The following is a 13,718-nucleotide window of genomic DNA, read 5'->3' on the forward strand; positions in this document are numbered from 1 at the left end:
ACAGTATTTATATAAATAATACAAAAACATTATTCTCAAACTACTTCATTATGCTCCAAAGATTCTGCATTCTCCTCTCATTTACACAGAGAACACGTTTTTACACTACGCTTTGGCTAAGCAGGTATGCATGTGTTACGACACAGAGTTACGATGAACGCCTTCATTATAATTTCTTTAGGAGTGCGGAAGCAGAAAATACACATAGCTTTAATTTACAGTTGTGTAGATGTCATGATGACCCACTTGCTAGTGGCATCATATAGTGTCAAACATAAAATGTGTCCTCTTCACTTTATCTCAGGTGTTGCACAGATTACGATATAAAACATGTCAAATCCACAAATTTTTGTTTTGACACCGCCGGATCATCTCACAAGGAAAACCATCGGATAGGAAACATTTTTCTTGTTTAAATGTGCTATATAAATAAAGTGGATTGGATAATGTTAAGAGTTTTTAATAAGGTGCTGTTATTAAACCGAGAAGACAAATATACATGATAATTGTGTAAAACCAAAACAACAACTACAAAAAAACAAACAAGTATGAAGTATACAAGGCAAACTTGAGATGATGCGTAATTCACTGCTGGTTGCAGTTTAGCAGCTGTAATAGTGACATCTAGTGGGTTGCTCCTACATAACTGGGAGCACAAACAATACTGTTGGTGGCATGCAGGGTAGACCAGTGTTTTTGTGCTGTGAGATCCAGTCTGGTGTGCCGTGGGAGATTATCTTACTTCGCCTATTTGGGTTACAAATATGTTTTGCCAACCAGTAATTATAGTCTGCAAATGATGTGTTGTTGTTGAGTGTCTGTGCTGTCTAGAGCTCGGCAGAGTAACCGTGTAATACTCTTCCATATCAGTAGGTGGCACCACCTAGCTAATTGCTTTGTAGATGTCAGGAACAGCGGAAGGCAGGGTGCAGGTAAAAAGGTGTATAATGCTTAAACCAAAAATAAATACAAGGTAAGTGCCCCTAAGAAAAGGCATTGAAGCTTAGGGAAGGCTATGCGGAACAAAGCTAAAACTGAACTGGCTACAAAGTAAACAAAAACAGAATGCTGGACGACAGCAAAGACTTACTGTGGAGCAAAGACAATGTTCATCTGAACATGACATGACAATGTCCCCACAAAGAAGGATAAAAACAACTGAAATATTCTTGATTGCTACTTGCTAAAACAAAGTAGATGCGGGAAATATTGCTCAAAGGAAAATACCAAAAAAAGAGAAAAAGCCACCAAAAATAAGAGAGCAAGACAAGAAGTAAAACACTACACACAGGAAAACAGCAAAAAAGTCCAAATAAGTCAGGGTGTGATGTGACAGGTGGTGACAGTACACCTACTTTGAGACAAGAGCTATAGTGATGCCTGCTTGCTTATGCTTTAAAGTCATATCCAACAATTGCGACAACCACTTTTTACTGTCAACTGAGTTTCATCTTTTAATGATTTCTGCTGGTGGTGTGTCTCTGCATTTTTTCAAAGTAAAAAATTGTGCCTTGGCTCCAAAAAGGTTGAAAAACACTGGGGTAGACAATGCAAAACTAGAAGCTGCATAGCTACATAGATCAGGATTGCAGTACAAAAAAAAGTGTTGAACTGTTTATGTTGTAGAGATTGTATTCCTTTCGTTTCAATTCATGTCATTAACAAACCAAGACATGAAAAAATGAATCAAAACCATCATCTTCCACGGTTTTATTTCCTTTTAAAATAATTCATACAAATGCATACAATCACAAACATATCTTTGTCAGGTTTGACCAAAAATAATATTTACTGTCGTATATAGAATATATATGTACTGTATATTGCTACGCCTACTACTTAACCATAAAAGGGACAAAGGGGAGGCAACAATGGACTGAATTTCACTACCAGGGATGGAATTTCATAGGGCATTTTTTGGGAGTTTGTGTGCTTTTTGTCTTGATGACGGCAGTTTCCTTTAAGGTAGCTATGGAAATAATGCACTCTCTGCAAAGTGTCTCCTCCAAACGGTGACAGGCATCTTGTGAGGAATGTGTGGGCTTCAAGTTCACAATGTCACAGAATTCCTTTCAGAAATCCCAGAGATCCCAGACATACAATATTGAACCTGTGTGCTATCTAATCGAGACATCCCGATACGATTTTGACAAAAGCTCAGGTTGTAGGAGACCCATCAGTAATGTCGATGTGAAATTTCCATCCCTGATTGCTAGGCTTATACCTCACCCTAAAGAACAGGTAGGCAACAGTGAACTGTTAGCTACTCAGACACTGGTAGAGTGCGGTCCTAAAAGCAACGTGACTTGGCTTAACTTCCAAGATCATAAACCTTGATGGTGTTATTTTGTGTTTAACCCCTGTGTGAGCATTTGTAAATTATTTGTTTTGGGCTTTTTGGGTTAACTCATTCGGATTGCATGTCCTATGTTCGGATTCTATCTCGCTCGGGCCATACTGAATATAGGTTCCCTATCCATGGTTTAAACCATGAGACAAGTCTGTCCCCCAACTTTGCAATTGTTTTGGTGGGAAATTTCTGTGGAAGTGTTAGTGACGATGCCTTCAGGGGAGTCCAATGCACCACTCCTTATCCCAGCGCTGTTTTTAGACACAGATACCACCAAGTCACATTGACACAGGCAGGCAGAACACCATATTATGTACACACAGACACAGAGAGCACAGCGGTGGCTAAACGGTATACTTAGTAAGGACCCATCATGAAATGTTAAAGGGATAGTAGACCAGGGTGTTGTCCTTCACATACTTTTGTGATACTTTGTTTTTGTCAGCCAGCCGGAATGAGAATCAGCACCTCCAAGTCCGAGTCCATGGTTCTCGCCCGGAAATGGGTGGAGTGCCATCTCCGGGTTGGGGAGGAGACCCTGCCCCAAGTGGAGGAGTTCAAGTACCTAGGAGTCTTGTTCACGAGTGGGGGAAGAGTGGATCGTGAGATCGACAGGCGGATCGGTGCGGCGTCTTCAGTAATGCGGACGTTGTATCGATCCGTTGTGGTGAAGAAGGAGCTGAGCCGGAAGGCAAAGCTCTCAATTTACCGGTCGATCTACGTTCCCATCCTCACCTATGGTCATGAGCTTTGGGTCATGACCGAAAGGATAAGATCACGGGTACAAGCGGCCGAAATGAGTTTCCTCTGCCGGGTGGCGGGTCTCTCCCTTAGAGATAGGGTGAGAAGCTCTGCCATCCGGGAGGAACTCAACGTAAAGCCGCTGCTCCTCCACATCGAGAGGAGCCAGATGAGGTGGTTCGGGCATCTGGTCAGGATGCCACCCGAACGCCTCCCTAGGGATGTGTTTAGGGCACGTCCAGCTGGTAGGAGGCCACGGGGAAGACCCAGGACACGTTGGAAAGACTATGTCTCCCGGCTGGCCTGGGAACGCCTCGGGATCCCCCGGGAAGAGCTAGACGAAGTGGCTGGAGATAGGGAAGTCTGGGCTTCCCTGCTTAGGCTGCTGCCCCCGCGACCCGACCTCGGATAAGCGGAAGATGATGGATGGATGGATGGATGGATGTTTTTGTCAGCCAACATGGCTTAGGAAGCAGAGGAGTCTGAAGATTTGAAGGGTGTGAAATATTTAAAAAAAACCCTCGGCAGAAAGTAAAGCGACACACAATCTTATTCAATTGTGCACCATTTGTAAACCTTGTGCAAAACTTGTCACGCTCTGCTACTCTTGAATACTCCATTTAGTAGAGGAAGCGCCGGATCATGAAAATATGAAGAAAATATACATCACATTTTTTAACAGTTTCTTAAATGTGCTACGGTATCGTGTCTCAGTGCGTCAGTTCGTTGACAGCCTCTGATCAACAACATTGTAGTGAAAGAAAAACAATTTTATCTTGACTGGGGATGAAGTTGTCCCAGCCAAGCATACCATTTTGCCACCTTTCTACAGTATTTCTTTTCACAAGCCCTCCATATGGGTTGAACATTTAGTACAAGTCCCAAGAGCAAAATTGCATGCCCCTTAAACATAGCAAACTACAACAAACATTGTTCAATCTTAAGCTCTTCAAGTTTGATTTTGTCATAGAGTGGGACAAGAAAAAGGCCAGCAGTCCAAAGAACAAAAAGCACTAAGTGGCAGAAAATGGAATTCTTAAAGTTTAAAGAATATATAAACTGCGGAAACGTAATTTCCTGAGATGCTGTGCAAAAAAGCTGCCTCTTATCAGGGGGCTGGTTAGTCTGTTAACACAAGCAAAGGTAAACATCTCAAAGTGTTAAGCCAATTGATAAAATAAGCCAAATACTTGTTTGAATTTGAATACAGATATTAGTATCTTTTGCCTTGCATCTAAAAACTGTACACACACTGCTTACATTCATTTCGTAGCCTACTACTTTTGCTTGCACGTCAAAATAAGGAAATGACAAAAAATACTGTAAAGAAAGTCATGAAACCTGCTCTTCTAACTCTGGAAACACCACAGTCCAACACAACGGGTTTACTTTGGACTTCCACTACATGCGTAACGGCTGCTATGCGTGGCAGAGCCAATACGCATCCATTCTAGTCAGTGTGTCAGTTTCACCGCCTGATGGCACGCTGTGCACGGCCTCTGCCACATAAACACATCAATTCAGCAAAATTCTGCATGTGCTGGACAGAAATTCTTGCACAGACACAAAAAAAAGTTTTCAAAATACAATATTATATGCATTTGGCGTATCCCTTAAGTCAATTGGTCAAAGTTCTACATTTCACGCAGTCGACACTATGAATGAGATGTTGTTTTTGAAGGTCCAAAATAAATAAATAAATCATATTAAAGGCATATCCTGGGACAGCTATTTTGGGGGCCTGTGTGTATTGACACAGGTGCGAGCAAAGCAGGGGACTGGTCTGCGGGAGGTAAATGAAAAATGTGTGTGCTAGCTGGCCATGTGGTTTTGTTGTTGTTTGCTATAGATACAAAATAAAGTAGTCGTTGTCCAAGGCAAAACTGTTGTCTTTTGCGCTAGTCAATGCGCATCGCAGATGGCGCCCATTGCGACGGCGCATCACGGGAGCCGTTCCGCAGCAGAGCCGTTCAGCAGCCATTACGCATGTCGTGGAAATCTGGAGTTAGTCTTTTTTTTTTTTTCCAAAATGAGCAAAATGGTCTTTCTTTCCTCTTCTTGACAATGGCTGGTAGCATCTTCTACTTTCTCTTTGGAGTGCAAACAAGCAACTAGGTGTCAATTGCCTTTACGTTTGGAATCAGTAGTTATTTAGACCTCCACTTGTTGACTTCATTTAGATGTGTGGAGACTCGCCGTGATGACTCTGCAGCGAAAGGGCAAGACTACAGCTGATCATTTGAATGCTGTTCTCTGTCGCCCTCTGGTGGCTTGACTGTGTTTTGTCCAGGTGATGGTGCATGTGGAGGGTGTGTGATAGCAGGCGGTAGAGAGTGAATGATGGGTACAGCGTTGGGCACAATGCCTTCAACAGGAGGCGGCAGACCGGCTGGCAAGTTCACAACCCCCGGTGGGTACCTGGAAGCGGGAGAGAGTTACAAATGATAATTTTCACTTATTCTGGAAGACTTGTGAGTGTGCGGCATATGCTGTTTGGAACTCCTTGCTGATGGTTGAGACCCTTACAACATATCTATGATAAGTTCAGTCACCTAATATGAGGGACACCTATTGTAACGATTTGTGTATAGTGTTGCTCTTACCGGTAGGCGCCATTTAGTTCTGGGTGGACAGTAGCTGGGTCAACCCCGGTCCAGTGGTTGTTCTGAGTCAGAAACTCCTTATTGACGCAGTTCTTCAGACTGTCTGGTACACGACCTGAATGCAGCGAGAGATGGATAGATCTTCAGTCAGTGATTCCATAATTGCCAAAAGAACAGGATAACAATAACACCGCTCTGTGTTTTGATGCAAGCCCTTAGATTTGCACAATGTGTGTACCTGTGATTGCCCTTCGTATCTCTCTAGCTGCCTCCTCTCTCATCTCCAACGAGGCCTGTTCACTGTACCAGGCAGCATGAGGAGTGCAGATCAGATTGGGCGCATCCTTCAGCGGGCCCTGACTGAAGCTATGACGATAACAGCTAGAGCTATAACAAAATAAATATACCCTTGCAGTCAATCTATTCTTGTAATCTTCTTTACCTAAAAGGCTCTGTCTCGTGAACGTCTAGGGCAGCTCCGCGTATCCTCCCGTCCTTCAGGGCTTGAGCAAGGGCCTTCTCATCCACCAGACCCCCCCTAGCTGTGTTGACCAGAAAGGCTCCCTGGCGCATCTTTAAAACACATGGCAGTATTCAGCGCAACACTACAGGAAAGTAGAAGACTCTGGATTGTTCTGCAAAATGACTACATTCTTCGTAAGGTGCATGTATCGTCTTGGATGAGTGAGTTGTTGTAATTGTTATTATTTAGAGCAGGGGTGTCCAAACTTTTTCCACTGAGGGCCGCACACTGAAAAATCAGAGCAAGCGGGGGCCATTTTCATAATTTTTATTTTAAAAAACAATACAATATATGTATAAAAAATATACATTTAGGCCTCCACTCATAACTGAGTGGAGGCCAAAGGGGTTTGGTCAAAAAAATATGAAAAATGTGTCATTATTCAGTATTGTAATTTTTATTATTTTGCAAGTTTTAAATCTCTAGATCAGGGGTGTCAAAGTCAAACACAGAGTGGGCCAAAATTCTAAACTGAACAAAGCCGCGGGCCAATGTTGAACAACTTAACCTTTTAATAGGGACCCAAGCAAGTTTTGCATGGAATATTGAACAAGCAAGGCTTATATAACTTTATAGTGACATGCAAAATCCAGTTTTGTTGGTAGCGGGGGTGTATAATGTAGCGTCCCGGGAGAGTTAGTGCTGCAAGGGAAACTGGGTATGTGTTCTGTTGTGTTACGGTGCGGATGTTCTCCCGGAATGTGTTTGTCATTCTTGTTTGGTGTGGGTTCACAGTGTGGTGTAACAGTGTTAAAGTTGTTTATACGGCCACCCTCAGTGTGACCTGTATGGCTGTTGACCAAGTATGCTTGCATACACTTGTGTGTGTGTATGAGCCGCATTTATTATGTGAGTGGGCCGGCACGCTGTTTTTATGGAAAAAAAGCGGACGTGACGACAGGTTGTAGAGGATGCTAAAAGCAGTACCTTTAAGGCACGCCCCCAATATTGTTGTCCAGGTGGAAATTCGGGAGAATGGTTGCCCCGGGAGATTTTCGGGGGGGGCACTGAAATTCGGGATTCTCCTGGAAAAATCCGGAGGATTGGCAAGTATGAGAATTAGCGTTGAATGCGGTGATACAGCAGCACCGCCACTGTATAACACCGGCGGGCCAGTTCTAATTCTAAATTGATATTGCCTCAAGTGCCAAATTAAATTACACGGCGGCGGGCCAGAGTTTGACACCCATGCTCTAGATGAACATTAGAAAAAAAAATGGAAAAAACAGAAAATATGCAATATTTTCACCCAATAACTTTTTTAGGTGGAATATTTGATTTTATATAATAATTGGAGCCTTAATTTTGGATTTTTGTTCATTATTATTTTTGAGCAATGACACTTAAAAACAAATCACACTAAAATAATTGGGGATCCAAAAGTGTCCTACTTATTAAAATGTTAAAAAATTAATTATACTGTAAAACATTTTTTTACTGTTTACTTTTAGCACAATAATCTCGAGATCAACTTCAGATATATCCGTCAATTTTAGGTGTTATAGTTGTTTATGTTTTGTTTGTTTTAGACCCTTCTTTAAAAAAACAGCTCAGTTTTTTATATGGCAAAACACAGAAAAAGCAAATTTTTCCCCAAAAAATATCTCAAAGTGGAATATTTAATGTGACGTAATCGAAGCCTTGAATAGGTCAATAATTCAAAATGACATTGATTTTTATTCATAATTATTTTTTAAAGAAAGAAACAGCCTGCAAGGCAGCTTTGTGTTATAAGAGTAAGTGTTGGGAACTCGCATGGCTGCAGTTGTGTGTCCCCGATGATGCAAAAATCCAGGAGGGTTGAGTGAAGATAAGAGGAATTTAATTCAGAACTCATAAGAAAACAAATAAACATAAAGCAGTCTTGCATAGTAAGTTCACCAAACATAGATTTATCTTCGAGCACTGAGGAGTGCTCGAGTGAAATATAAATAGGCAGTAGTTTGATTGACAGCAGGTGTGAACCGCTGCCAATCAACGAAAAGAGAAAAACAACAGTGCTCGTGAATAAAACAGGAAATGCAACAAAGTAAGAGCACTGAACAGGAAGTAAATACAAAAACCCGAAAATTAACAGAAATAAAGTGACAGATTGTCACAGTAAGCATTGCAACAATTTGTTACATTTCACCTTTGCTCTTTCATACCACTTTTTATGTTTTTAATTTTTTTCAATTGTATTCTTAAAATGTGCCGTGGGGCCGTTAATAAATGACCTGCAGGCCGCAAATGGCCCCCGGGCTGCACTTTGGACACCCCTGATTTAGAGGAATTTGCTCTAACTGACTGGATTAAACACATAAAAACATAACAGCTTTGCATGCAACTGATTGTACACCTGCTTGATGGTGAAGTCGTTGATCAGGTGGTGGTTGTGTTCGTTCAGGCTGCAATGCAGTGAGACGCAGTCGGAGTGGAAGAGTAGATCCTGACAAAATGGATGAACTTGAACTAACTGCTTGAGTAAAACAATTTCTGGTGCATTTCTATTTCGTAGCCACAGATGACTATGCATTAACTGCCCAAGGTATATACCTGTTGCAGTGGATGCATACTGTTAAATTCATACCTGTGATAGTGTCCAAAACTGTCCCTCACATTATCATGTGTTGTGTTACTACCTGTAGTGTGGTGACCCTTTGAAGGCCCAGGGATCTCTCAACACCATCAGCAAGGTAGGGGTCGTAAAAAAAAACGTTGAAGCCGAACGCCTTGGCTCGTAGGGCAACAGCCTGACCCACCCGACCTATAGACACACAAACACACCTAAATATGCATGCTGGGGCACCAAGACTTTTTACAATTAGCAGAGTGAGGAAGAACCCAGTCAAGTCTATGGATGTTCTCATTGTTACAGGTCATTGTAGAGCTGGGCGATATATCCATATAAACGATATATCGCAGGTTTGTCTCTGTGCGATATAGAAAATTACTATATCGTAATATTCGATTATATGTTCTCACACAGTTGCTTTTTGCTGCGTGCGTTACATTACTGGTGTTTCTCACTCCTTCTCGTCTCCTTCTCACTTAGACATAAAACAAGCCCGCCTTGTTACATACGTCACATACTGTCTAGCGTCTTGTGCTCTCACCGAGAGCTAACGTTAGCATTAGGTCGAGTTGCTTTTAGCTGCGGGTATTACACAACAGGCGTTTCTCACTCCTCCTCGTCTCTCATTCTCACCGAGACATAAAACAAGCCCGCCTTCTTACATACGTCACATACTCTCGCGCGTCTAGTGTCATACACTCTCGCCGATCAGAGAGGTAGCGGCATGGCTAACGTTAGCTGTGGCAGGTCGAGCAATACAAGAGAGAGATGGTGCGAAACTGATCACAAATGGAGGAAGAACAATAAATGCCCAAAATGAAGAGCAGGGGGTCCATCATGTGGCGGTGGTTTGGCTTCAAATTATCGGTCCTGCTAGACACCGACCTATATTTAATAATACAACTCTAACATTTGACAACCAAACAATTAAACAAGGCGACACGGTAAAGAATCTGGGTGTTATCTTTGACCCAACTCTCTCCTTTGAGGCACACATTAAAAGTGTTACTAAAACGGCCTTCTTTCATCTCCGTGATATTCCTAAAATTCGCTCCATTTTGTCCACGAAAGACGCCGAGATCATTATCCATGCGTTTGTTACGTCTCGCCTCGACTACTGTAACGTATTATTTTCGGGTCTCCCCATGTCTAGCATTAAAAGATTACAGTTGGTACAAAATGCGGCTGCTAGACTTTTGACAAGAACAAGAACGTTTGATCACATTACGCCTGTACTGTATATACCTTTATATACATATATACATACATATATACCTATACTGTATATACCTTTATATACATATATACATACATATATACTGTATATACCTTTATATACATATATACATACATATATACCTATACTGTATATACCTTTATATACATATATACATACATATATACTGTATATACCTTTATATACATATATACATACATATATACCTATACTGTATATACCTTTATATACATATATACATACATATATACCTATACTGTATATACCTTTATATACATATATACATACATATATACCTATACTGGCTCACCTGCACTGGCTTCCTGTGCACTTAAGATGTGACTTTAAGGTTTTACTACTTACGTATAAAATACTACACGGTCTAGCGCCATCCTATCTTGCCGATTGTATTGTACCATATGTCCCGGCAAGAAAACTGCCTTCAAAGGACTCCGGCTTGTTAGTGATTCCTAGAGCCCAAAAAAAGTCTGCGGGCTATAGAGCGTTTTCCGTTCGGGCTCCAGTACTCTGGAATGCCCTCCCGGTAACAGTTGGAGATGCCACCTCAGTAGAAGCATTTAAGTCTCACCTTAAAACTCATTTGTATACTCTAGCCTTTAAATAGACTCCCTTTTTAGACCAGTTGATCTGCCGTTTCTTTTCTTTTTCTCCTATGTCCCACTCTCCCTTGTGGAGGGGGTCCGGTCCGATCCGGTGGCCATGTACTGCTCGCCTGTGTATTGGCTGGGGACATCTCTGCGCTGCTGATCCGCCTCCGCTTGGGATGGTTTCCTGCTGGCTCCGCTGTGAACGGGACTCTCGCTGCTGTGTTGGATCCGCTTTGGACTGGACTCTTGCGACTGTGTTGGATCCACTATGGATTGAACTTTCACAGTATCATGTTAGACCCGCTCGACATCCATTGCTTTCCTCCTCTCCAAGGTTCTCATAGTCATCATTGTCACCGACGTCCCACTGGGTGTGAGTTTTCCTTGCCCTTATGTGGGCCTACCGAAGATGTCGTAGTGGTTTGCGCAGCCCTTTGAGACACTAGTGATTTAGGGCTATATAAGTAAACATTGATTGATTGATTGAAGATCTTCAGCAGACAACAGCAATATGCAAAGTACGCCGCAGAAGTGTTACTACAAAAAGGTAGCAACACTATTAATTTGTTCTTTCATTTAAAAAGTCACCCGTGAGAGAATGAAGAGTATTTAATAAATACAGTTTTGGTCAATTGACTTAGTTGTGATTTCCCTCTCTGCATGAAAGTTTAAAAGTAGCATATATGAATTCTGGACCACCGTCCGCCGCCTCAGGAAGGGGAAGCAGTGCACTATCAACACCGTGTATGGTGCGGATGGTGTTCTGCTGACCTCGACTGCGGATGTTGTGGATAGGTGGAAGGAATACTTCGAAGACCTCCTCAATCCCACCAACACGTCTTCCTTTGAGGAAGCAGTGCCTGGGGAATCTGTGGTGGACTCTCCTATTTCTGGGGCTGAGGTCGCTGAGGTAGTTAAAAAGCTCCTCGGTGGCAAGGCCCCAGGGGTGGATGAGATCCGCCCGGAGTTCCTTAAGGCTCTGGATGTTGTGGGGCTGTCTTGGTTGACAAGACTTTGCAGCATCGCGTGGACATCGGGGGCGGTACCTCTGGATTGGCAGACCGGGGTGGTGGTCCCTCTCTTTAAGAAGGGGGACCGGAGGGTGTGTTCCAACTATCGTGGGATCACACTCCTCAGCCTTCCCGGTAAGGTTTATTCAGGTGTACTGGAGAGGAGGCTACGTCGGATAGTCGAACCTCGGATTCAGGAGGAACAGTGTGGTTTTCGTCCTGGTCGTGGAACTGTGGACCAGCTCTATACTCTCGGCAGGGTTCTTGAGGGTGCATGGGAGTTTGCCCAACCAGTCTACATGTGCTTTGTAGACTTGGAGAAGGCATTCGACCGTGTCCCTCGGGAAGTCCTGTGGGGAGTGCTCAGAGAGTATGGGGTATCGGACTGTCTTATTGTGGCAGTCCGTTCCCTGTATGATCAGTGCCAGAGCTTGGTCCGCATTGCTGGCAGTAAGTCGGACACGTTTCCAGTGAGGGTTGGACTCCGCCAAGGCTGCCCTTTGTCACCCATTCTGTTCATAACTTTTATGGACAGAATTTCTAGGCGCAGTCAAGGCGTTGAGGGGTTCCGGTTTGGTAACCGCAGGATTAGGTCTCTGCTTTTTGCAGATGATGTGGTCCTGATGGCTTCATCTGACCGGGATCTTCAGCTCTCGCTGGATCGGTTCGCAGCCGAGTGTGAAGCGACCGGAATGAGAATCAGCACCTCCAAGTCCGAGTCCATGGTTCTCGCCCGGAAAAGGGTGGAGTGCCATCTCCGGGTTGGGGAGGAGACCCTGCCCCAAGTGGAGGAGTTCAAGTACCTAGGAGTCTTGTTCACGAGTGAGGGAAGAGTGGATCGTGAGATCGACAGGCGGATCGGTGCGGCATCTTCAGTAATGCGGACGTTGTACCGATCCGTTGTGGTGAAGAAGGAGCTGAGCCGGAAGGCAAAGCTCTCAATTTACCGGTCGATCTACGTTCCCATCCTCACCTATGGTCATGAGCTTTGGGTCATGACCGAAAGGATAAGATCACGGGTACAAGCGGCCGAAATGAGTTTCCTCCGCCGGGTGGTGGGTCTCTCCCTTAGAGATAGGGTGAGAAGCTCTGCCATCCGGGAGGAACTCAAAGTAAAGCCGCTGCTCCTTCACATCGAGAGGAGCCAGATGAGGTGGTTCGGGCATCTGGTCAGGATGCCACCCGAACGCCTCCCTAGGGAGGTGTTTAGGGCACGTCCAACCGGTAGGAGGCCACGGGGAAGACCCAGGACACGTTGGGAAGACTATGTCTCCCGGCTGGCCTGGGAACGCCTCGGGATCCCCCGGGAAGAGCTAGACGAAGTGGCTGGGGAGAGGGAAGTCTGGGTTTCCCTGCTTAGGCTGTTGCCCCCGTGACCCGACCTCGGATAAGCGGAAGATGATGGATGGATGGATGGATGGATATATGAATGCAGTATGAAGAAGAATGTTTGAATGTAGACACATAGAATCATCATACTGCTGTGATTAAATGTATCAAGTGTTCATTCAAGGCCAAGGCAAAATATGGAGATATATATCATATATCGCAATATGGCATAAAAATATCGCGATATTAATAAAAGCCAATATCGCCCAGCCCTAGGTCATTGTATTCTCAGGGTATTCAATCCATCGCAACTGGACTGTTCCGTTCGTCTTAGAAGACGTTTCGCCTCTCATCCGAGCAGGCTTCATCAGTTCATGCTCATGGATTTAGACTGGTCAGATTTAATCTGAAAAGTCATATTTGCGTTATATTACCTAGTCCAATGAGTCCCAGTGTCTCCCCTCGGATCCTTGCAGCTCCTGAAGCCACCTCTCGGATCTGCTCCACACTCTGAGCCCTTGTTCCCTCCCGCAGCGTCTGTGTGTAACACAGCAGTACATAAGAAATCAAATGTTGTTTATTTAAGTAGCTCCGACAAGCCACAGCAAACCTGATGCAGCCACGTGGTGCGTCGGTACAAGGTGAGGATGTGGCACAGCGTGGAGTCAGCCGTCTCCTCGACTGAAGCGGCAGGCATGTTACACACAGCTATTCCTGTTGGCAAGGAAAAAAGAGCAATTCAGTGACAGCCTGCAGGCATACA

At 43.9% G+C, this 13,718-nt stretch overlaps 1 protein-coding gene across 3 annotated transcripts in view; it reads right to left on the minus strand.

The window, feature by feature from the left end:
• Nucleotides 1-1,695: 1,695 nt before the first annotated feature.
• The window catches only part of LOC133546044 (C-terminal-binding protein 1), a 44,471-nt gene continuing 32,448 nt past the window's right edge, over nucleotides 1,696-13,718 (minus strand). For 2 of the 3 annotated variants that reach the window (XM_061891861.1, XM_061891862.1), the window contains exons 4-11: nucleotides 13,566-13,669; nucleotides 13,390-13,492; nucleotides 8,839-8,963; nucleotides 8,556-8,645; nucleotides 6,137-6,267; nucleotides 5,933-6,081; nucleotides 5,695-5,809; nucleotides 1,696-5,509 (exon numbers count right to left, since the gene is read on the minus strand). In XM_061891861.1, the coding sequence (XP_061747845.1) occupies nucleotides 5,317-5,509; nucleotides 5,695-5,809; nucleotides 5,933-6,081; nucleotides 6,137-6,267; nucleotides 8,556-8,645; nucleotides 8,839-8,963; nucleotides 13,390-13,492; nucleotides 13,566-13,669 (1,010 nt within the window). In that variant the 3' untranslated portion in view covers nucleotides 1,696-5,316. The remainder of the gene's footprint in view (nucleotides 5,510-5,694; nucleotides 5,810-5,932; nucleotides 6,082-6,136; nucleotides 6,268-8,555; nucleotides 8,646-8,838; nucleotides 8,964-13,389; nucleotides 13,493-13,565; nucleotides 13,670-13,718) is intronic. The other variant, XM_061891863.1, reaches the window with a different exon arrangement.

Source organism: Nerophis ophidion, linkage group LG29 (assembly GCF_033978795.1).
Source record: "Nerophis ophidion isolate RoL-2023_Sa linkage group LG29, RoL_Noph_v1.0, whole genome shotgun sequence".
Taxonomy (NCBI): Eukaryota; Metazoa; Chordata; class Actinopteri; order Syngnathiformes; family Syngnathidae; genus Nerophis; species Nerophis ophidion.